The sequence below is a fragment of the Piliocolobus tephrosceles genome, chromosome 13, assembly GCF_002776525.5.
Source record: "Piliocolobus tephrosceles isolate RC106 chromosome 13, ASM277652v3, whole genome shotgun sequence".
Classification (NCBI taxonomy): domain Eukaryota; kingdom Metazoa; phylum Chordata; class Mammalia; order Primates; family Cercopithecidae; genus Piliocolobus; species Piliocolobus tephrosceles.
This window is the reverse complement of record NC_045446.1, coordinates 55,827,360-55,849,221: the sequence shown is the minus strand read 5'-3', so window position 1 is coordinate 55,849,221 and position 21,862 is coordinate 55,827,360. Positions and strand designations below refer to the sequence as shown.

General features: G+C 42.1%; 1 protein-coding gene across 4 annotated transcripts; it reads right to left on the bottom strand.

Moving 5' to 3' along the window:
* Window positions 1-3,664: 3,664 nt before the first annotated feature.
* Window positions 3,665-21,511, bottom strand: TMEM9B (TMEM9 domain family member B). Of its 4 annotated transcripts, none has more exons than XM_023189860.3 (5): window positions 21,391-21,511; window positions 18,645-18,736; window positions 12,788-12,896; window positions 9,818-9,952; window positions 3,665-4,842 (listed from the first exon to the last, which is right to left on the bottom strand). In XM_023189860.3, the coding sequence occupies exons 3-5, from the start codon at window positions 12,869-12,871 to the stop codon at window positions 4,687-4,689; spliced, it is 375 nt and encodes a 124-aa protein (XP_023045628.1). In that variant the 5' UTR covers window positions 12,872-12,896; window positions 18,645-18,736; window positions 21,391-21,511; the 3' UTR covers window positions 3,665-4,686. The 4 variants fall into 4 exon arrangements, with proteins under 4 accessions (XP_023045628.1, XP_023045626.1, XP_023045629.1 ...); XM_023189858.3 differs by lacking the exon at window positions 21,391-21,511 and adding an exon at window positions 20,731-21,360; XM_023189861.3 differs by lacking the exon at window positions 21,391-21,511 and adding an exon at window positions 20,530-20,677.
* Between the last annotated feature and the right edge of the window lie 351 nt (window positions 21,512-21,862).

Genomic DNA, 21,862 nt, shown 5'->3' with positions numbered 1-21,862 from the left:
CCAACCCGCCTGGCTAATTTTTGTATTTCTTGTAGAGATGAGGTCTTACTTTGTTGCCTCGATGGTCTTGAACTCCTGGGCTCAAGAAATCCCACCCAAAGTGCTGGGATTATAGACCGCTGTGCTGTGCCGACTGTAATTGTTTTTTTTTTTTTTTTTTTTTGAGACAGAGTTTTGCTCTTTTGCCCAGGCTGGAGTGAAATGGTGCGATCTTGGCTCACTGCAACCTCTGCCTCCAGGATCAAGTGATTCTCCCACCTCAGCCACCCAAGTAGCTGGAATTACAGGTGTGCACCACCACATCCAGCTAATTTTGTATTTTTAGTAGAGATGGGGTTTCACCATGTTGGCCAGGCTGGTCTCAAACTCCTGACCCCAGGTGATCCGCCCACCTTGGCGTCCCAAAATGCTGAGATTACAGGTATGAGCCACCGTGCCCAGTCCCAACTTTAATTTTTAAAGCAGTTGTAGGTTCACAGAAAAATTGAACACAAAGTAGAGCTAATTCTCATATACTCCCTGCCCCATATGTGCATGGCCTCCTCTGCTATGAACATTCCACACCATTATGATACTGTATTAGAACTGATGAACCTGCATTGACACTTTATCACCCAAAGTCCATAGTCTACATTAGGGCTCACCCTTGGTGTTATACATTTACATTCTGTGGGTTTTGACAAGTATATAATGATATGTATTCATCATTGTGGTGTCACAGAATAGTTTCACTGCCTAAACATCCCGTGCTCTGCGTATCCATCCCTCCTTCTTCTCTAACCTCTTGCCACCACTGATATTTCTGTCTCCATGGTTTTGCCTTTTCTACAATGTCAGGTAGTTGGAATTATGCATATAGCATTTTCTTTCTTTTTTTTTTCTTTTTTTCTTTTTTTTTTAGACAGAGTCTTGCTCTGTTGCCCAGGCTGGAGTGCAGTGGCACAATCTCAGCTCACAGCAAGCTCCGCCGCTCGGGTTCACACCATTCTCCTGCCTCAGCCTCCTGAGTAGCTGGGACTACAGGCGCCCGCCATCACGCCCGGCTAATTTTTTTTTTATTTATTTATTTATTTTTTTTTATTTTTAGTAGAGACAGGGTTTCCCTGTGTTAGCCAAGATGGTCTCGATCTCCTGACCTCGCGATCCGCCCGCCTCAGCCTCCCAAAGTGCTGGGATTCCAGGCGTGAGCCACCGTGGCCGGCCACATACAGCATATTCAGATTGGCTTCTTTCACTTAGTAGTGTGCATTTAAGGTTCTTCCATGTGTTCTCATGGCTTGAAAGCTCATTTCTTTTTAGCGCTGAATATTCCATTGCCTGGATGTATCACAATTTGTTTATCCATTCACCTACTAAAGGAAATCTTGGTTGCCTCCAAATTTTGGCACTTATGAATAAAGCTGCTATAAACATCTGCATGCAGGGTTTTGTGTGGACATAAGATTTCAACTCATTGAGTAATTATTGTGGAGCACAATTGCTGGATCATATAGTAAGGGTATGTTTAGTTTAGTAAGGTTGCTGTAACATTTTGCATTCCCACCAGCAATAAAAGGAAGTTCCTGTTGCTCTACATCCTTGAGAGCATTTGGTGTTATCAGTGTTCTAGATTTTGGTCATTCTAATAAGTGTGTGTTGGTATCCCATTGTTGTTTCAATTTGCATTTCCCTGATGACATATGATGTGGAACATCTTTTCATACGCTTATTTGCCATCTGTATCTCTTCTTTCGTGAGGTGTCCAGGACTTTTGCCCATTTTTAAATCAAATTTTTTGTCCCTTATTGTTGAGTTTTAAGTGTTCTTTGTATATTTTAGATAGCTGTCCTTTATCAGATATGTCATCACCACCATCTAGATCTTCTCCTATGTTATCTGCTAAAAGTTTTGTAGTTTTGCATTTTACATGTAGGCCTATGATCTATTTTGAGTTATTTTTTGTGAAGGGTATAAGGTATGTATCTAGATTTATTTCTTTGCATGTGGATGTCCAGTTGTTCCAGCACCATTTGTTGAAAAGACTATCTTTTCTCCATTGTATTGCTTTTGCTCCTTTGTCAAAGATCAGTTGACTGTATTTATATGGGCCTATTTCTGGGTTCTCTGTCCTGTTCCACTGATCTTTTTTGCCAGTAGCATACTGTCATGATTACTGTAGTTCTATAGTAAGTCTTAAAGGTAGTGTTAGTTTTCTGAGTTTGTTGTTCTCCTTTAATATTTTGTTGGCTATTCTGTGTCTTTTGCCTTTTTATAACCTTTAGAATAAGTTTAATATACACAAAATAACTTTCTGGAATATTGATTGCAATTGCATTGAATCTATAGATCAAGTTGGAAAGAACCGCCATCTAAACAATATTGAGCCTTCCTATTAATGAACTGAAATATCTCTTCATTTATTTAGTTATTTGGTTTATTTAATCAGTTTTGCAGTTGTCCTCACATAGATCTTATATACATTTTACTAGGTTTATACCTAAGTATTTCATTTTGGGGGTGCTACTATGAATGGTATCGTTTTTAATTTCAAATTCCACTGTTTGTGGCTGGTATGTAGGAAAATGATTGACATTTTTTAAGTGACAGGGTCTTGCTGTGTTGCCTAGGCTAGAGTGCAGCAGCTATTCATGCAGCGATCATAGCTCACTGCAGCCTCAAAACTCCTGGCTTCAAGCAATCCTCCTGCTTCAGCCTCCCGAGTAGCTGGGACTACAGATACTTGCCACTGCACTTGGTTTGATTGACTTTTGTATACTAACCTTGTATCCTGTAAGCCTTTATAATCACTTATTAGTTCTATTATTGCTGTTGTCAATTCTTCCGGGTTTTCTACATAGACAATCATTGCATCAGTAAACAAAGATAGTTCTATTTCTTCCTTCCCAATATGTATACCTTTTGTTTCCTTTTCTTGTCTCATTGCATTGGCTAGGGCTTCCAGTACAATGTTGAAAAGGAATAGTAAGAGAAGACATCCTTGCCTTATTCCTGATCCTAGTGGGAAAGCTTCTAATTTCTCATTATTATCTCATTAACATAACATTATATGATGTTAGCTGTGGTTTTTTTGTAAGCTCATTTCTTTCTTTATCTAGTTGAAGTTCTCCTCTATTCCTAGTTTCCTGAGAATTTTTATCATGAATGAGGTTGTCAAATGTGATTTTTCTTCTTTAGATGTGATTTTCCAATGTTGAACCAGCTTTGCATACCTGGGATAAATCCCACTTGGTCATGGTTGAACCTAAATCTTTTAATACTAACAATAAAATTGACAATTTTAGTTATTTTTGTAGATAATTTTGTAGGTGCTTAAAAACTAAATTTTACTAAACCCCAAACCCCATTAATGGCTCCTAAAACCTCACTTTTATGAATTTAATGTAATTCTGATTTTTTTTGCCAGTAATTTCTCAGAACAAGTACTCCTTCAGGGATTTGAAATCTCCCAATTTATCAAAATATTAGTATACTTTTCAGAGATCCACCCCCAAATTCATATATTCTGTCTATACATGCACACACACATAATTTACACCAATATTTTATGGTTAGATCGGTATAAAACAGTAGTCTCAGAACAGGGTACAAAATGTCTTTATATCTTCAATCTCATTATACAGCAAAAGAAGGAGGAGGAAATAACTAGGAGACATAGATATACTGATGGATGTTTCAAAAATTATTTTTATTGTTACATTCCAAAGAGGACATAGGAAGAAAAAAGAAAGTTATCCAATAATGGTTATACCTTTCAGAAGAGGCACCCACAACCCCAGCCCTAGTTCAAAGCTGCACACATTGGAGCTCAAACAGCTGCCTCTCAACACGACCGGAAATGCTGACAAATGTGTATATATTATCAATCCCGGGAGGCTTGGGTTTAAAATAAAATTTCTTTATTGCAAGTGTCCAAGTCCTTAGGATTTGTCCTTAAAGGTACTAGAAGATGATAAGTAAGACCACACACACCAAGACTATGTCTAGTCTTTACAGTAAACTAGCAAATGGCCAGTTTGTTCTAGGATGCATTGCATCAGACATCACAGTACATGAAGAAAATCTGCTTTTTGTGAAAAGCCACCAGGCATTTCAGATCCAGTTTACCATGAAGTGCAGATACCCAGATAATACAGTCAGTGCAAAAGTCAAATGGGTAAGTCAGCTCTTTGATGAGGCTGGCTACACTGCAAAATATAAATGAAACTCGAAAATAGAAGGTAAGGTCTATTTACAAAAGCTTGTTTAGTAAAGTGACTTGAAAAAAGTTTTAACCACTTCCCAGGCATCCCTCCCCTCTCCCACCAAAACAAACAAACAAACAAAAACAACAACAAAAACCCTGAAAATTATCTTGAAAATCAAGTTAAAACTATGTGGTGAAAAAGGGAGTGCTTGTTCCAGGTAAAGGACTTCAAGATAATTTACAGGCAGATTTATTTTTATTAGTAAAAGTCACAAATAGGAAAAGATTTATTGGCTGACTTTGAGCTGTGTGCTTTTAAAAATGTCTCCATTATTACATTAACAAGAAAAAGAAAATCAAGCATGTTTTTGCTTCCAGTTTTGAATCTTCCAGCAACAACTGGTGAAATCAACAGGGTATTAAAACGAAACCCAGCAAAACCCAGTCAATTATTTCCAGTTGTCTACCTGTTTCTTTCTAGTCACCTTGAATTCAATTCCCAATTAGCTGAGGACAACATGTCGGTCAAAGACAGACTTTCGCTGCTCTTGGACTTGAAGCTTCCAGCGCTGCTGGGCATATTCTACCTTGTTCAACACGTTGGCTCGACTGCGGGAGCGGGCTAGCACATCGTGTGCATTTGCAAAAGGCTGGTGATCCTAAAAGTCCAGGAATGGAGAACATTAGAGATGGCACAGTCAGTGTAAAACACAGACAGAAAACAGTCACCAGCCCACCACAGAGATAGGGGTAGGTGGACTTTTCAAACAACAGAGCATCTATTTGGCTAAGCACTCAACTACCAGATAGAGTATGAACTCAAGTACAGACCTAGGTGGTTCAAGAAACATAAGAGATGAGGGAGTATTTGTGAAACGTTCCCATGGATCGCCATTTCCAAAGGTATTTCCCTTAAAGAAGTGGAGACCAAGCAAAAGACAGTGGTCATCTGTGTTAAAGAGAAGGCTTCCTAGGGAAAAGAAAATCTATTTTCTTTTTCTTTTTTTTTTTTTTTTGAGATGGAGTCTCGCTCTGTCGCCCAGGCTGGAGTGCGGTGGCCGGATCTCAGCTCACGGCAAGCTCCGCCTCCCGGGTTTAGGCCATTCTCCTGCCTCAGCCTCCAGAGTAGCTGGGACTACAGGCGCCCGCCACCTCGCCCGGCTAGTTTTTTGTATTTTTTTTTAGTAGAGACGGGGTTTCACCGTGTGAGGCAGAATGGTCTTGATCTCCTGACCTCGTGATCCGCCTGTCTCGGCCTCCCAAAGTGCTGGGATTACAGGCTTGAGCCACCGTGCCCGGCCGAAAATCTATTTTCATGTTAACATCTCTCCATGTTATAGATACGGAAAGTAGGGTCTTTCCTTGCTTTATTTGATACTATATAGCTAATCTGTGGCAGAGGAAAGATCTGTCTTTTAATTTTGTGTCTCCATTAGAATGGTTTTCTTGCCAGCTTGGGGCCACATTCACTCTGGGAGGGTGAGCGACAGAGTCTTATCTTGGGTTGTTTTTAATCTCTCCCTGTACCCTCAACACACACACTAAATGGACTAGCTTCCAAAAGCTGCATTTCCCCACTTCCCCAATCTGTAATGAAAAGAGACACAGCTCAAGTGCTACAATCACCCTCTCTATTCAACAAAGATTGAATCTTCCATTGTTAAGCACCCAGTGGCTTCCATGTAAGTTGGCCACCTTAGGAAAGAGGCGATTGAAGGGTTGCCCAGGTATCTGTGTAGAAAACCAACCTATCCTGGTCAAAGTAAACCAGTACAGCTGGATGTTTGTAGTCATTACACAGGAAACCATCATGCTAATCCATCTATGAATGAGATATAAATACAGCTGTCTAAATGACAAAAAGCATTCAATAGCAATTTATTGCTTTTATTTGCCTTTTCCTTGATCTCTTTTTCTTGAACCCCATGTTAGCAAAGCTTCTAAATGTTCTAACAGAAGATCCAAGTCACAAGTTGTACCCCTTATACTAAACTTTGCCTCTAGGAGAGAAACATTATTTTGCTGGTGCATGTTTGAAAAAGCTCTATTATATATCCAGGGCAGGAGTCAGCATGTATATGGAAAGCTATATACATAACTACATAACTATATATACAACTATAATTATAGGAGTTAGAACACCTGGTCTTGTTTTTATAGCAAAGCATTTATACAATGTCTACATTTGAGAGACATCAAAGAGATTTTATAAAGAATCTTTCCTTCTCTTCTTTGCCAAAATTCCTTCAACTTTTCATTTTATTTAGGTAATGGCCTGCACAAACCCTAAAACTCAATTTACTTAAAGAGTAGATTTTTTTTTTTTAAGAGATGGGGTCTCACTATATTGCCCAGACTGGTCATGAACTTAATTTTTTTTTTTTTTAATGGGGTCTAGCCTTGTTGCCCAGGCTAGAATGCAGTGGCTATTCACAGGTGTGATCACGGCTCACTGCAGCCTTGAACTCCTGGCCTTCAGTGATCCTCCTGCCTCAGCCTCCCAAGTAGCTGGGACCTATACCTATTTTTCAACTTTTAACCTTACAAATGAAAATAATAAAGGCAATTCCATGAGGCTTAAAATGTTTTTAAAAATGTAAGAAAAAAAAAAAAAAGGAGGCAGTCTAAAGTTATAGAATTATTTGATTTCCCCTTAGGGAAATAAATTGACCCAAGGTCATTTAACAAATTAGCACAAAGACTAAAACTTAGCCTGCCTAACCCTGACTTGGTGTTATATTGTCTCAAAACAGATTTTGCTCAGGTAGATTAAAATGACACTATAAGAATATGGTGATTCAGTGAATTTGTATATAAAATATCATCCCCTGAGTCAAGGACCAGAGAAGGAAAATATTATCACCACTGGTTTGTTTTGACATAAGCACTACGGGGAAGAAGGATGTACTTGATCAGCAGAGGACCTTTCAGTTTCCTAGTGCTGTTACCTATTCTTCAAGGTAGGGGAGAAAAATCTTCTTAAGGAACAAGTTCAAAAGACTAAACAAACCAGCTAATCCTTTGGGTCTGCTTTCTACCTATCAGAACGAGACTGAACTAGCTGCTCATGGTCATGGATGCGGGGGGAATGCAAATAGAGATCTACCCTTTTTATGTTTGTTCTTTTTCACACCTGATAAAATTACAATACATACAAAACATGTTTTAGTGTAATGCTTTGGTAATAACGATGATGTGTCATGGATATGTGATATAGTAAATATTGTGACTACTTGCTGTGAGCTTAACTATTTGTACTCACTTTTATTTGCTTTATAATGCTCTACACTGAACAAAGAAGAAATGAAAACTGATAATTTAACAAAAACATTTTTAAAGTATACAAATAGTGCAGAACTCACACCTTGGATAAGCAACAGTTTTAAACATTAAAATTCACTAATTTTTGTAGAGTTGTTACCATTAATTCACAGCTCTGGTCAGAAAACCTCTCTCTGCCTAGAATCAGTTTAAAAGACATCCAAGAGGCCGGGCACGGTGGCTCAAGCCTGTAATCCCAGCACTTTGGGAGGCCGAGACGGGCGGATCACGAGGTCAGGAGATCGAGACCATCCTGGCTAACATGGTGAAACCCCGTCTCTACTAAAAAATACAAAAAACTAGCCGGGCGAGGTGGCGGGCGCCTGTAGTCCCAGCTACTCGGGAGGCTGAGGCAGGAGAATGGCATAAACCCGGGAGGCGGAGCTTGCAGTGAGCTGAGATCTGGCCACTGCACTCCAGCCCGGGCGACAGAGCGAGACTCTGTCTCAAAAAAAAAAAAAAAAAAAAAAAAGACATCCAAGAGTCAGCCAGGCCTCTCAGAGACAATGTTCTCAAATAGTCAATACACAAGCAGAATCAATCACTGGTGGACAAAACAATTACTGACCATGTGACCCCACCAATTAAATGCCTGCCCTACATGTTTTCATCTCTACATCCATTTCTCTTATGTTTTGTGTTATTATATTATCTATTTCTGAAATCAGGAACAGATATTTAATGCTGTAAAGGAAGGATGTAGTTTAAGACTTTCAACGTCTATGCCTATAGATCCACAAGCCGTTCCAGGGTAAAAGGACTTTTGACTGGTTGGCAAGGGCTCACTCTGGGTTTGGCTTTTGACTTGAACCTTAAAATTCTGAATTTTACCCATTTTAAGGAACATAGTCCAATATAATAATCCACAAGAAAAAGTAATTTCTAAAAAAAAATTATATATAATAATGAAAGAATGGAAAATTCAGAAACAATCTCATACAGGATAATGATAAAACAAAAATATCCGGCCAAGTGCAGCAGCTCATGCCTGTAATCCCAGCACTTTGGGAGGCTGAGGCGGGCTGATCACTTGAGGTCAGGAGTTTAAGAGCAGCCTGGCCAAAATGGTGAAACCCCATCTCTACCAAAACTACAAAAAAAATTAGCCAGGCGTGGTGGTGCATGCCTGTAGTCCCAGCTACTTGGGAGGCTGAGGCAGGAGAATCGCTTGAACTTGGGAGGCAGAGGTTGTAGTGAGCCAAAGTCATGCCACTGCACTCCAGCATGGGTGATAGACTGAGACTCCATCTCAAAAAAAAAAAAAAAAAATTCTCTAGGCTGTACTGAACAAGTTTGTGGACTATGTCAATTTCTGGACATTTTTGAATAAACGAATATTAAAACAAAAAGGAGACCATAAAGTAATTTATACAGATTATGCCAACTATATATATTTATACACACACATACTATATATATGTAAACATATATAATGTACACACACACGTGTGTGTGTGTGAGAGATTTAAAGACAGGAAGAGAATCTGTAATGATGGTAGTCATGGTTTTATTTTTCTCTAAAGAGCTCAGATTTTTTTTTTTCTTTTTTTTTTTAGACAGGTTTCTTGCTTTGTTGCTCAGGTGTGATCACAGTTCTGCAGCCTCAAACTCCTGGGGTCAAGTGACACTTCTGTTTCAGCCTCCTGAATGGCTGGGACCACAGGCATGCACCACCACACCCAGCTCATGTTTTTATTTTTTGTGGAGACGGGGTCTCACCATGTTGCCCAGGGTGGTCTTGAACTCCTGGGATCAAGTGATCCTCCCACCTTGGCCTCCCAAAGTGCTGGGATTACAGGTGTATGCCCCCACACCTGGCCCACAGATTTTTTTTTTAAGCAGTAGAAAAAAAGGAAGTATAAAACATCAGCAGGTTATCAAGTTGTACTTCATTAAGAAAAGAACATCATGATCTTCACACTTCCCTTGACAAAAACCTCTCTGCCTTCTGAAATATTTGGTGATATTGACAGGAAAGGAGTTTTAGGCAGGAGGGCTTGGAGAGAAAACCATCTCTGATACTTTTCTCTATGTAAACAGGGAATGGCAATAAAATTGTGCCTTTGGTACTGGAAGCAAAGCCCTGTATAGCACACTCACCAAAGATCATCAGTTTAAATCACCACATTTATGGCTTCATCAGGTAATTTCTTTATAACGAGATATATACTGAAATCAGAGCTGTTTTTAGCTTCTCTAGTTGAGGATCTGCTTCAGCACATGAACATCTATATGTGACTGTTTTTCACTTGCACTTCACATCAAATGATGACAGGGACTGGCCATGAGCACTAGGGCAGGCTGGGAACTTACCCCAATATCATCATCACTCTGTATCAACTGTGAGTGTCCAAAGAGGCGCCTCTTCAGTATGGGCTCAACCAGAGTAAGATATACCATGTACAGAAGTAGAAGGCCCAAAATGGAGAGATATATTATAATGGTAACCTAAAGGAAATTGAAAATTAAGTTACATCTTTGTTCAAGCCCATAAATCAGAACTTTGTATGATAATAGTAAAACTGACCGACATATCTGCTAAGCCTATAGAATTTCTATACAAACCAGATAGCAATATAAGAAATAAACTCAACTCTTCCCCAAAGTATTCTTTAAGAAAAAAGAGGAAAGATCTTTGGGATCTTTTTGCAAGTCTTCAAGACTCCAACTTCACCTACTGCTAATCACTTGTCCCCACTGCGAGCACAGCAGTTTGTCTTTTCTCCCAGCTGAACATCATGTCCTAGATTCAGCTACCCTTTAGCTCAATTTAGATATACAAAAGTATTTTCCAGGCCGGTGATGTTTTCTTGTGACCTTAATTCATGTACTGAGATAAAGCACAGTGTGACACACCCACTAGAAGGACTACAATAAAATAAATAGACAATACCAAGTGTTGGCAAGGATATGGAGAAAGAGCCCTCATACGCTGTGGTGGGAATGTAAAATGGTACAACCACTTTGGGAAACAATCTGACAGTCTCTTAAAAAGTTAAACATAATTTTACCATTCTAAGGAATTAACCCAAGAGAATGAAAAACATATATATTCATACAAAGACATGTGCAGATATTCATGACAGTATTATAATAGTAAAAACCCAGACATAATCCAAATGTCCATCAACTGATAAATGCAAATTCATATAGTGAAATACTATTCAACAATAAAAAGAAACGAAGTACTGATACATGCTACAACTTGCATGAACATCAAAAACATTGTGCTAAATGAAAGAAGCCAGTCACAGAAGACCATACATTGTATGATTCCATATACATGAAATATCCATGTATGTAGAGACAGAAAGTAGAGTAGTGATGGACTGGGGCTGGAAGTGGGGATTAACTGTAAATGGGCATGAGGGATCTTTTTGGGGTAGTGGGAATGTTCTGAAACTGGATTTTATTTATTTATTTTTTTGAGACAGAGTCTCACTGGAGTGCAGTGGTGCGATCTCAGCTCACCGCAACCTCTGCCTCCAGGATCAAGTGATTCTCATGCCTTAGCCTCTCAAGTAGCTGAGACTACAGGTGTGCACCACCACACCCAGCTGATTTTTATATTTTTAGTAGTGATGCGGTTCACCATGTTGGCCAGACTCCTCTCGAACTCCTGACCTCAAGTGATCCCCCTGCCTCGGGCTTCCAAAGTGCTGCGATTATAGGTGTGAGCCACCATGCCTGGCCTGAAACTGAATTTTAAAATGTTTTAAATCTACTAAAATGTATAGAATTGTATACTTATAGTGAGTGACTATTAGGGTACATAAGTTGCATATTTTTTACAAATCTGTTAAACAACTGTACAGTGAGGATTTCTCTAAAGTTCAGCACCTGCTGGAGCAAGAGCTATTCCACAGGGTCAATCACCGCAGAAATCTCTGTGACTATTGTAACTAACCACCCCAGATTCCCCACAGGGCCTTTTTGGGGGAAAAGGAATGGGAAGTGCCGTGTAAAAAAAATTTGGGCCAGGCGTGGTGGCTCACGCCTGTAATCCCAACACTTTGGGAGGCCAAGGTGGGTGGACCATGAGGTCAGGAGTTCGAGACCAGCCTGACAAACAAGATGAAATCCTGTCGCTACTAAAAATACAGAAACTAGCCAGGCGTGGTGGTGCACGCCTGTAATCCCAGCTACTCAGGAGGCTGAGGCAGGATAATTGCTTGGACCCAGGAGGCGGAGGTTGCAGTGAGCTGAGATCGTGCCACTGCACTCAAGCCTGGGCAACAGAGCGAGACTCCATCTCAAAAAAAAAAAAAAAAAAAAAAAGTGGAAGAAAAACCATTAGCCACTATAATAAAGTAACTGAAATCATTAGAGATACAAACAGCGATGAGAGTAATCTACATCCCATTTACTACAGCAACAGTCCACAACCTTTTTGGCACCAGGGACCAGTTTCATGGAAGACAATTTTTCCATGGACCAGGGTGGTAGGGGATAATCTGGGGATGATTCCAGCACATTACTTTTACTGTGCACTTTATTTCTATTATTATTACATTATAATATATAATGAAATAATTATACAGTTCACCATAATATAGAATCAGTGGGAGCCCTGAGCTTGTTTTCCTGCAACTAGACAGTCCCATCTGGGGGTGATGGGAGACAGTGACAGATCATCAGGCATTAGATTCTCTTTCTTATAAAGAGCACACAGTCTAGATCCCTCACATGTGCTGTTCACAATAGAGTTCATGCTCCTATGAGAATCTAATGCTGCTGATCTGATAGGAGGTGGAGCTCAGGTGGTAATGTGAGTGATGGGGAGTGGCTGTAAATAAGATGAAGCTTCGCTCACTTGCCCACTGCTCACCTCCTGCTGAGTGGCCCAGTTCCTAACAGACTGCAGACTGGGCTGTGGCCTGGGGGCTGGGGACCCCTGTCCTACAGGAAATGAAGAGGGGAAATCTTAAAATCCAGAAGTAATAGTTCTAGAATAATTCCTATATTTAATTTTTTCAAAGGGCTGGAAATGCAAGGAGAGGAGGGTTTATAAATGCTGCTCTCTCAGCCTCTGGCACACATGGCCTACACAGAAGCTGGGATATCTTTCTGGAATATGCTAATTACACATAGGGCATTTTTGTGCCATTTCACATATCTAACATATCCTAACTAATCCACAAACCATTTCAGTGAGGCAGGCAGAACAGGCCCATTATTCCTTTTGGGGTGGGGGTCCAAATTTTTCTGTCTTGTCTAGAAACCATGCAGAAACAGAAAAGAGGTAGACAGACAGACAGGTATATATAGAGATATATATTTTACCTTGATTGTGACAGAGCTTCTTTCTTCATATTTGCATTCACAGCGTAGACAGTATGCTTCTACATCAGGCCCCCGCACAGGCATAGGCTCCACAACATGAAGGCAATCACTGAGAACACAAAGATAAAATGCCGCTTAAGCCCAGCTAGCTCTTCTGCTCACTCTGACCAAAACTTTCCTGAAATCCAGAATAATCAGTAAACTTACCCAATGAAAGAGCATAAAAAACAAATAATAAGATAAAGTAAAATAATTTCTGCTCTCAATATTAGCATTTTGGTAAGTTCTAACCATTTAAGAAGCCATAAAGACACATATATAGTAGTGTCTATTTTCAAAGTTGCTACTGTTAACAGTTACAAAAAGGCACCCAAAAAATCCCAAATGAGAGATTTGTTAAGTATAACAAATCAAGTCATCTTTAGACTTGTTTAGTTACTAAGCAAAACTATTTTAAATGGTTTAAAGTGATATGGGCACTGTTCAAATATTAAGATTATTTCTTTTGTTAATTAACATCATTCTTTTTTGTTGTTTTTTAAGAGACAAGGTCTTGCTCTGTCATTTGGGCTGTAGTGGAATGGCGCCATCATAGCTCACTGCAGCCTCAGACTCCTGGGCTCAAGTAATCATCCTGCCTCAACCTCCAGAGCAGCTATAATTACAGGAGCATGCCACCACGCCTCGCTAATTTTTAAATTTGTTGTAGAGATCAGGTCTTGGTTTGTTGCCCTAACCTTGTCTTGAATACCTGGCCTCAAGTGATCCTCCTATCTTGGCCTCCTAAAGTGCTGGGATTATAGGTGTGAGCCACCATTCCCAATCAACATCATTCTTAACTGCCAGTGGGGTATATGAATGACTAATCACCTTTAACAGAGTGGTAAATTCTGAAACTCTCAAAATTGAACCCTCAAAGCCACACACAGGAGGAAACAATCACTTTTCTTAATGAGCAAATCTGAAAAAGGAGAAATAGAATAACAAAAATATTTGAAAACAAAAACTAGTTATTCCAAAGAACTAAATAAAAACTAACAAAAGGATGAATGTTTTTGTTGAATGCTACTTATTTCCCCAACCCCATTTTCAAGGCTAATTATTTATAGTTTATGTAAACACAGTGCTATCAGATTTTTCCTAGAAATCTGTCAATTCTAAGCAATAACTAAATTATTATTCTCCTCAACTATTAAGAGTCTATGACTCTGATCACCTTCAACAAAATAGGGAGAGCTTTCCTGTCCTCCTGCCAGCTGTTGGACAATTTTCTTTCCTTTTGGCATCTCTTCGTTAGGCATTCCTGGCTGCCTCAAGCACTCTACTACACCATCCTCTTATCTTACCCATTCTCTTGGGGACGCCCAGTACTCTAGGGTGATTCCTTCTCTTTCTCTACCAAAATGTACTTTTTGGAAACAAAGTTACAGCTTGGTGGGAGGAATAAGTTCTAGTGTTCTGTATCACTGTAGGATGACTATAGTTAACAATAATATATATTATAGTTTCAAATAGCTAGAAGGAGGATGTTGAATATTTTCAACACAAAGAAATGATAAATGTCTGAGATGCTAAATATTCTGATCAAATCACTATATCTTATATGAATTGAAACATCACTACGTATTCCATAAATATGTAGTTATTGTGTCAATTAAAAATTAATTTCAGCCAGGTGCAGTGGCTCATGCCTGTAATCCCAGCACTTTGGGAGGCTAAGGTGGGAAGATCACTTGAGGTCAGGAGTTCGAGACCAGCCTGACCAACATGGAGAATCCCTGTCTCTACTAAAAATACAAAAAAATTAGCCAGGCATGGTGGTGCATGCCTGTAATCCCAGCTACTCAGGAGGCTGAGACTTGAGAATCGCTTGAACCTGGGAGGTGGAAGTTATGGTCAGCCAAGATTGTGCCATTGCACTCCAGCCTGGGCAATAAGAGTGAAACTCCATCTCAAAAAAAAAAAAAAAAGTCGGGTGTGGTGGCTCATGCCTATAATCTCAGCAGTACTTTGGGAGGCCAAGGCGGGTGGATCATGAGGTCAGGAGTTCAAGACCTGCCTGACCAACAGGGTGAAACTCCATCTCTACTAAGAATAAAAAAAATTAGCCGGGTGTGGTGGCGCATGCCTATAATCCCAGCTACTGAGGAGGCTGAGGCAAGAGGATTGCTTGAACCCGGGAGGCAGAGGTTGCAGTGAGTGGAGATCGCGCTATTGTACTCCAGTCTGGGTGACAGAGTGAGACGCTATCTCAAAAAAAAACAAAAAAGAAATTAATTTCTAGAAATTCATCTTTTCATGTTGTGTTCCCTCTGAACTGTGGCATTAGAAAAAATAACCAAAAATGGTATATGATAGAAGTTGTTAGGTTGGTTTTTTTTGTTTTGTTTTTTGTTTTTTTGAGACAGAGTTTCGCTCTTGTTGCCCAGGCTGGAGTGCAATGGTATAATCTCGGCTCATTGCAACCTCCGTCTCCCAGGTTCAAGTGATTCTCCTGCCTCAGCCTCCCAAGTAGCTGGGATTACAGGCATGTGCACCACACCTGGCTAATTTTGTATTTTTAGTAGAGATGGGGTTTCTCCATGTTGGTCAGGCTGGTCTCAAACTCCCAACCTCAGGTGATCCGCCTGCCTTGGCCCCCCAAAGTGCTGGCATTACAGGCATGAGCTACCGTGCCCGGCCCAAGTTATTCTTAACAGGTAATTAGGTAGTAATGGAAAATTAAATGAAAAATTAAATTTCCACTGATGGTATTTCAAATACAGGTAAGGCCCCACAACTTTCACCATGAATGTGTGTGATATCTATTCCAAATATACAGAAGACCAGGCATATACCCAATTGGATGCAGGCATAAAATGGGCAGAGGGAACTATATCCCATAAGAGGGGTTATCTATCTGAGGATCAGAGAGCTCATCTAGCATCACACTTAGAGAAGGTCACAGAGTAAAATCGTATTTGAAAAAGGATCAGGCCACGTATGGTGGCTCATCCCTATAATCCCAGAGTTTTAGGAGGCCATGATGTGAGGATCACTTGAGGCCAACTTGAGACCAGCCTGGGCAACACAGTGAGACCCAGTCTCGACAAAAATAAAAATTAGCCAGGTTGATGGTACACACCTGTAGTCCCAGCTACACAGGAGGCTGAGGCTGGAGGGTAACTGGAGCCTAAGAGATCAAGGCTGCAATGAGCTATGATCGTGCCACTGCACTCTAGCAATAAAAAAAAAAGAGAAAGGACCAGAATCCAGGACTCCTGCTTCCTATGTCAGTTCTTTATCTCTGAACCTTGGGAAAATGAAATTATCTCCTATTTAGTTTCCTACTTCAGCTTCAGAAGCCTTGGCAACAATACCTAAGAATGACTTGAGAATTTTAAGTGATAAGTAAGTATTGAGGATTTCTTCTGAAGGACACATACATTTTAATAACAAAAAGATATTGAGTGCTGTGCAAAAGTTGTGCCCAGCTGGAGAGGAAGCAGGAAGGTTGATTTTGGCTGACCAGTCGTTACAAACAGCTAGACCTAGTCAGAGCTTAATCACTTAACTAGGCAACACCTCCCCCTAGTGCCAAAAGGAACACATCATTAGCTTTAAATCACCCCAAACACACACCAGAGCACTCCAACTACTCTTAAGTTTTAAGTCAACCAGCATAAGTCAATGAAGACTTAAAGATAAAAACTGGACAAAATGAAAGGCCTAGAAAACAAAAGGTAAACTATATCGAGGCCCTCACAGATACCAGAGGCCTCATAAAGCCATAAATCTGGTGAATCATAACTTGCCTGCCCTTGTAAAGTCAGTTAAAAATTTTCAGTGCCAGTTGGGAACCTATCCCCAGAAAAATGCTAAGCTGCAGGAAAGAAACAAGGGAGAGAGGGAAGAAAAACCCCAAGCAAGCCTTATTCTCAATTGTTTATTTTCTTTGTTTCTTTCTTTTTTTTTTTTTTTTTTTGAGACACAGTCATGCTCTGTCACCCAGGTTACAGGGCACAATCTCAGCTAACTGCAACCTCTGCCTCTGCGGCTCAAGCGATTCTCTGCCTCAGCCTTCTGAGTAGCTGGAATTACAGGTGTGTGCCACCATGCCCAGCTAATTTTTATATTTTTAGTAGAGTCAGGGTTTCGCCATATTGGCCAGGCTGTTCTCGAACTCCTGGCCTCAAGTGATCCACCTGCCTTGGCCTCCCAAAGTGCTGGGATTACAGGTGTGAGCCACCATGTCCTGCCTCAACTGTTTTCAAAGCTATTTTTACTAATAACCAGGGATGAATGACATGTCTGAGTCTGAAATAACAAGAAATTAGTGAAAAGGTTAGTGCTAAACACTTGAATAGTGAGTTCATTTGCTACACAAAAGACAGGCATCGCATTTCTTAACTGATAATAAACTGTAAGCACTGAATAAATTCGGAAAATTATAGAAGTAACAAAGATTTATTTGAACATTCTTTTTTTTGGACCCGGAGTCTCGCTCTGTCACCCAGGCTGGAGTGCAGTGGCGCAATCTCAGCTCACTGCAACCTCCGCCTCCCGGGTTCAAGCAATTCTCCTGCCTCGGCCTCCCGAGTGGCTGGGATTACAGGCGCCCGCCACCACGCCCGGCTAATTTTTTTTGTATTTTTTGTAGAGACAGGGTTTCACCCTGTTGGCCAGGCTGGTCTTGAACTCCTGACCTCAGGTGATCTGCCTGCCTCAGCCTCCCAAAGTGCTGGGATTATGGGTGTGAGCCACCATGCCTGGCCTGAACATTCTTGTATCATATAAAGTAACTTCCTGATATAAAACCTGTAAGTATATGGCCAAATCGCTTGGTTAATATGACACCACTTACAGTGGAACATAGAGGTTCACAAGAAGTTCTCAAGAATACACTTAACAAATATGAGACTGAACCTAAATGCATATCAGGGAATAACAGACAGTGGCATCAGAGGAACAAACCATACTCGAAGGCTGCCTTTTCTTTTTTAAAGTCAGGTTGGAATACTGTTAACTGAATGAATTTAATCTTGCTTTCTAACTCTTTGATGGCTATTTAGCTATGAAATCAGGTACATGTGAAAGCTCCTACCATTTGGAACTATTTTTCTTAAATTCCTATCCCATCCATCTTCTACCGTGGTTACAAACCATAAAGCATCACAATTCCATGGGAAGGAACACATTCATCCTGCTGTAACACAACTGCATCCCAACTGTTTCACGGCACACATAGAAAAAGCTATTTATCAGGTCTGCTGGGATAAGCAGAGAAGGCTGCTGGTGGCTACTCAGTCAAGATCCCCCAGTCATCACAGGCCTGCCTGACTGCCCAAGGGCTGAATAGGTCAGTATCTTGGCACACCTGTAACTTCTTCATTTACACCAAATGGGAAACTCTGACTACATAGCTCATTTCCACTTCTTCTTGAGCCTCTGACACTTTTAAACATAGCTTCCCACACTTGGCAATACATCATCAAAACCTACAAGTTGTAAAAATTATAACCCAGATAAAGGAGGCTTGCTAACCTTCCACTGAAAAGCAAGAGGGAGAAAGGTCCCTCACCAAAACTTAAGGGAGTACAGGAAGAGAACTATGGGTAGTTTAGGTGCCATAAACCCATTCATATGCCCCCATGAAACTCTGCCTACCTGGGTCTTAGTGTTTTGGCTTGTATACCTTTAGGCCTGCATCATGCACTTAGTGCCTTACTCTCACTTTTTCAAATAGAAATAGAATTTCATATTTTTGCTTCAAATGAAACACTTAAAAAGAAAACTATGCATCTGATGAGCATTCTGGGATAACACTGGCAATCACAGAAAGAAATGTAACATGTAATTCAGTAATCCAGATACTTACCAATCTTTCTGAGATATGTTCTTATTATAAATATGCCCAGAATTTTCTTTATAGGGAGGGCAGATACATTTACATCTGACATCCTCGAAATTCTGTAACCAAAATGGAAACAGTATAGTGTGTTGACAGTTCATCAATATTTTTTAAAACTGTACCATATACATTTTGCAAGCATCCTCTACCAAGTATTCTAAAATCATTCATTTAAAACTTTAACTTTGACAGATACAAGTTTTTAAAAGCCACAGTCCTTTATGGTAATACTAATGAATCATTATATATTACATGTGGTTATTTGAAATAATACTTAAAACATGATCTAAGACTTATTAACCATATTTATGGGTCACATGACAAATTATACTAATATTATTACCATCTACCTGCCACTGGAAAGACACAGATAGTTGTGCCTATAAATAAGAATGTTCATTACTAAAGGATGGGAAAGAAACTAAAAATTATTCACAAAAAAGGTCACAATTCTTCTGCCTATCATCCTTTCACCCTTTGGTAGAGGGCACTGACATGGATAAAAGGGGTTGGGCCAGAGTCCCATAGAAGGGATGAAATGTTAGAGGCACCCAGGTACAACTAGAAAGGAAGTACACACAGGAAGTAGCCTGACTCTGAGATCAGTTTAGTATACTCTTCCCAGGAAACTTTGCTTCTAATTCCTGGTTGACAGAGAGAACAATTACCAACAAAACAAGTTTCAAGAGGTGGAGGAACAGGTGACTAAGTATCTGGATAGAGAAAAGAGATACTTCCTCAGCAAAGGGAAATCTATTTGAGAAGAAAGTCCCCAGAGGACCTTGCCCACTCCTCCTACATACAGTGATATGTCTGGCAAAGTTATTGACAATTCACAAACGTATTCAGCAACCACTTAGCATTTGCTCTGTGTTAGATCTTGTGCTCAATGAGGTGGATTCAGATAAGCATAAGACATGGTTTCTGCCCATAATCAGGACACACCCTAGTAAAGGAGACTGAAAAATAAATACATGATCACAATACATAAAGTTATGAGGCAAGATATGCAGAGGGTACCAGCAATGTTTTCAAAGTCAGGAGACGTGCTGCTGTCCCTGCTTCTGGTAGGAGGTAGAGATGGTTTCAAAAAGAATCTCTGAATCTAAAATATTTGCCTGCCTGTAACCTCTCCCCACTCCTACATTTAAAGATATTATAAATTAAAGCTCCTATATTTAAAAATGCAATGTCATTCTGTTTTCCCATCATACTAATGTGAATCCCTTCTGTTTCCCCCCAATGATGAGCTAGCTCATCAAAGAGGAAGCACAGATATGCATGGAGCTAGGGCAGGCCTGGAGAGCTGGGGCACCAGAGAAGGGCATGAGGGAACTAGAAGGTCAAGAAATCGAACCAGGGAGGCCACAGCCTCACCTCTGTTGCAGTTTGGTTCTTCCCTTACCCGCTAAATTATCAGGAAGAGAGAAAGCAAGAAAGGGACCAAGGGACTCGTGGAGGGAGTTAGGTGAGAATATGAAACAGGTGAGAGATGCTCCGCAGGTCCTATGGGGAGGGAAGTAGGCCAGGAGGGGCAAGTTCCCACCACAGTAAGGGAAGTGTTCAGGGTGAGCTGAACTGAGCCAGCCCTTGACAGGGAAGCCTTCGGTCAGATGCGGGCTTCCTATCTTTCTGGGTTGGGGCATGTGGGGCCTCTGAGGCTGGCCTGGAGGGCGCAGGTGGACTGTCAAGGGCTTAGGGTGGAAAGTTAAAGGCTCTCGGAGGTGAAAAGGTTGTCAAATGTAAGGTGCGTGCAGACGGGGCTGGGAAGGGAAATGTCAAGGCGGTGGGGGGCTGCTATCCGGGCTGTGGGCACTGTCAGGGCTGGGGACGGCCGTGGGGCGCTGACTACCTGGCTGTCGGGGTTGAGGGCGGGAGTGCCGCCGGGCAGTCGGGAGGGGCGCGGCTGGTGGCGACGGGGGTTTGCCGTAGCTGTGAGGCTAGGGGTATGGCTGTCAGGAATGGGCTGAGCAGCGGGTTGGCAGCCCCAGTTTCCGCAAGGCCGGTGGCAGGGGAGGAGCTTCCGTCAGGAGCCAGGCTGGGCGGGACTCACCTTGGCGGCGTCTGACAGCTGCGCCAGCAGCAGCACGGACAGCGCCAGGCACGACAGGCTGAGCAAAGAGCCAAGCCGAAGAAGGCCTCCCCACAGGGTCGCCATCGCTGGGGGCCCGGCGGTCCCACAGCCCGGAGCCCCCGCGACTGGCTCCCGGTTCGGGCTCGGGCTCAGGCTCGCGACCCGGCTGGGGATCCTCCGCCCGCACTTCCGTCTGGACGCGAAGGCGTCACTGGGCGCGCCGGGTCAAATGCAAAAAGCAGCCGCCCCGGAAACGGTTCCCAGTGCGAAGGGCCGGGAGGCTGGAATATCGTGGTGCCCGCCCTGGCCTCCCCCAGGCCCCGGGGAAGGGGGCCTCTGGGGTGGCAACCTGGGCCCAGTAGGGATTTGCAGCTCTTGGATATCTTCCCCGGGCGCAGAAGCTGCCGGGCTTATGGAGTCGCCATTGCGCTGGAAAGTCCTCCTGCCCACGGAGACCCCAGCAAACTCCAAGTGTCACACAGGGCCCTTCGGCGGCCCGTGCGGGCCGGAGCTGTTTGCGCAAAGGCAGGGCGGGTGCTGAGCGTGGAAACGGGGCTGGAACTGGCCGAGCCATGCTTTTCCGGGGTGCCCACTCCCAGGCAAAGGGTTGGGGGTGGTCTCTGCACCTTAGGTACTAACCTGCCGCCCATACGCTTCCTGGCCACAGCACCCCGTCGGCTTTCTAAGTCTGTGAGCGGCCCTCGTGGGCGTGGCCTCCCTGTGGAGCTCCCGGTGTGCCTCCCGTTGGTCCAGCCTGCAGCTAGGAAGTGGGTCACAGCGGCGGGCCTGGGCTGGGCCGGGGCAGGCTCTGGGAGATGTGGAATTGGCGACACAACTGCCCCAGCAGTATCCTCCGCCTAGGACTCCAAGAGGTGGCGAATTGGGGCGCCACGCCCCGGTAAGGCAGTGCTTGTTCACGGCTGCCGACTGGTCTCCCCAAGGCTGTCATTCTCAGCGAGTACTTTAGCAGTACCTTAGATCGGCACATTCTCCCATTGAAATATTTTTGTTAGTGGAGACAAGGGAGATAGTGGCAAGGATGCAGGGATCATCACAGCCACTAGGGATTTGTTGAATGACCTTGGGCAAATCACTTCCCTTCTCTGGGCCT

What these genes read in the sequence shown, in the direction of transcription:
- TMEM9B (XM_023189858.3), bottom strand. Translation starts at nt 20,835, where the DNA reads ATGGCGACCCTGTGGGGAGGCCTTCTTCGGCTTGGCTCTTTGCTCAGC. An exon ending in AGCTGTCAGACGCCGCCAAG is followed by an intron (nt 18,737 to 20,730) that starts GTGAGTCCCGCC and finishes TTTTGGTTACAG; the next exon opens with AATTTCGAGGATGTCAGATG. An exon ending in AGAGTGATGATGATATTGGG is followed by an intron (nt 4,843 to 9,817) that starts GTAAGTTCCCAG and finishes CTGGACTTTTAG; the next exon opens with GATCACCAGCCTTTTGCAAA.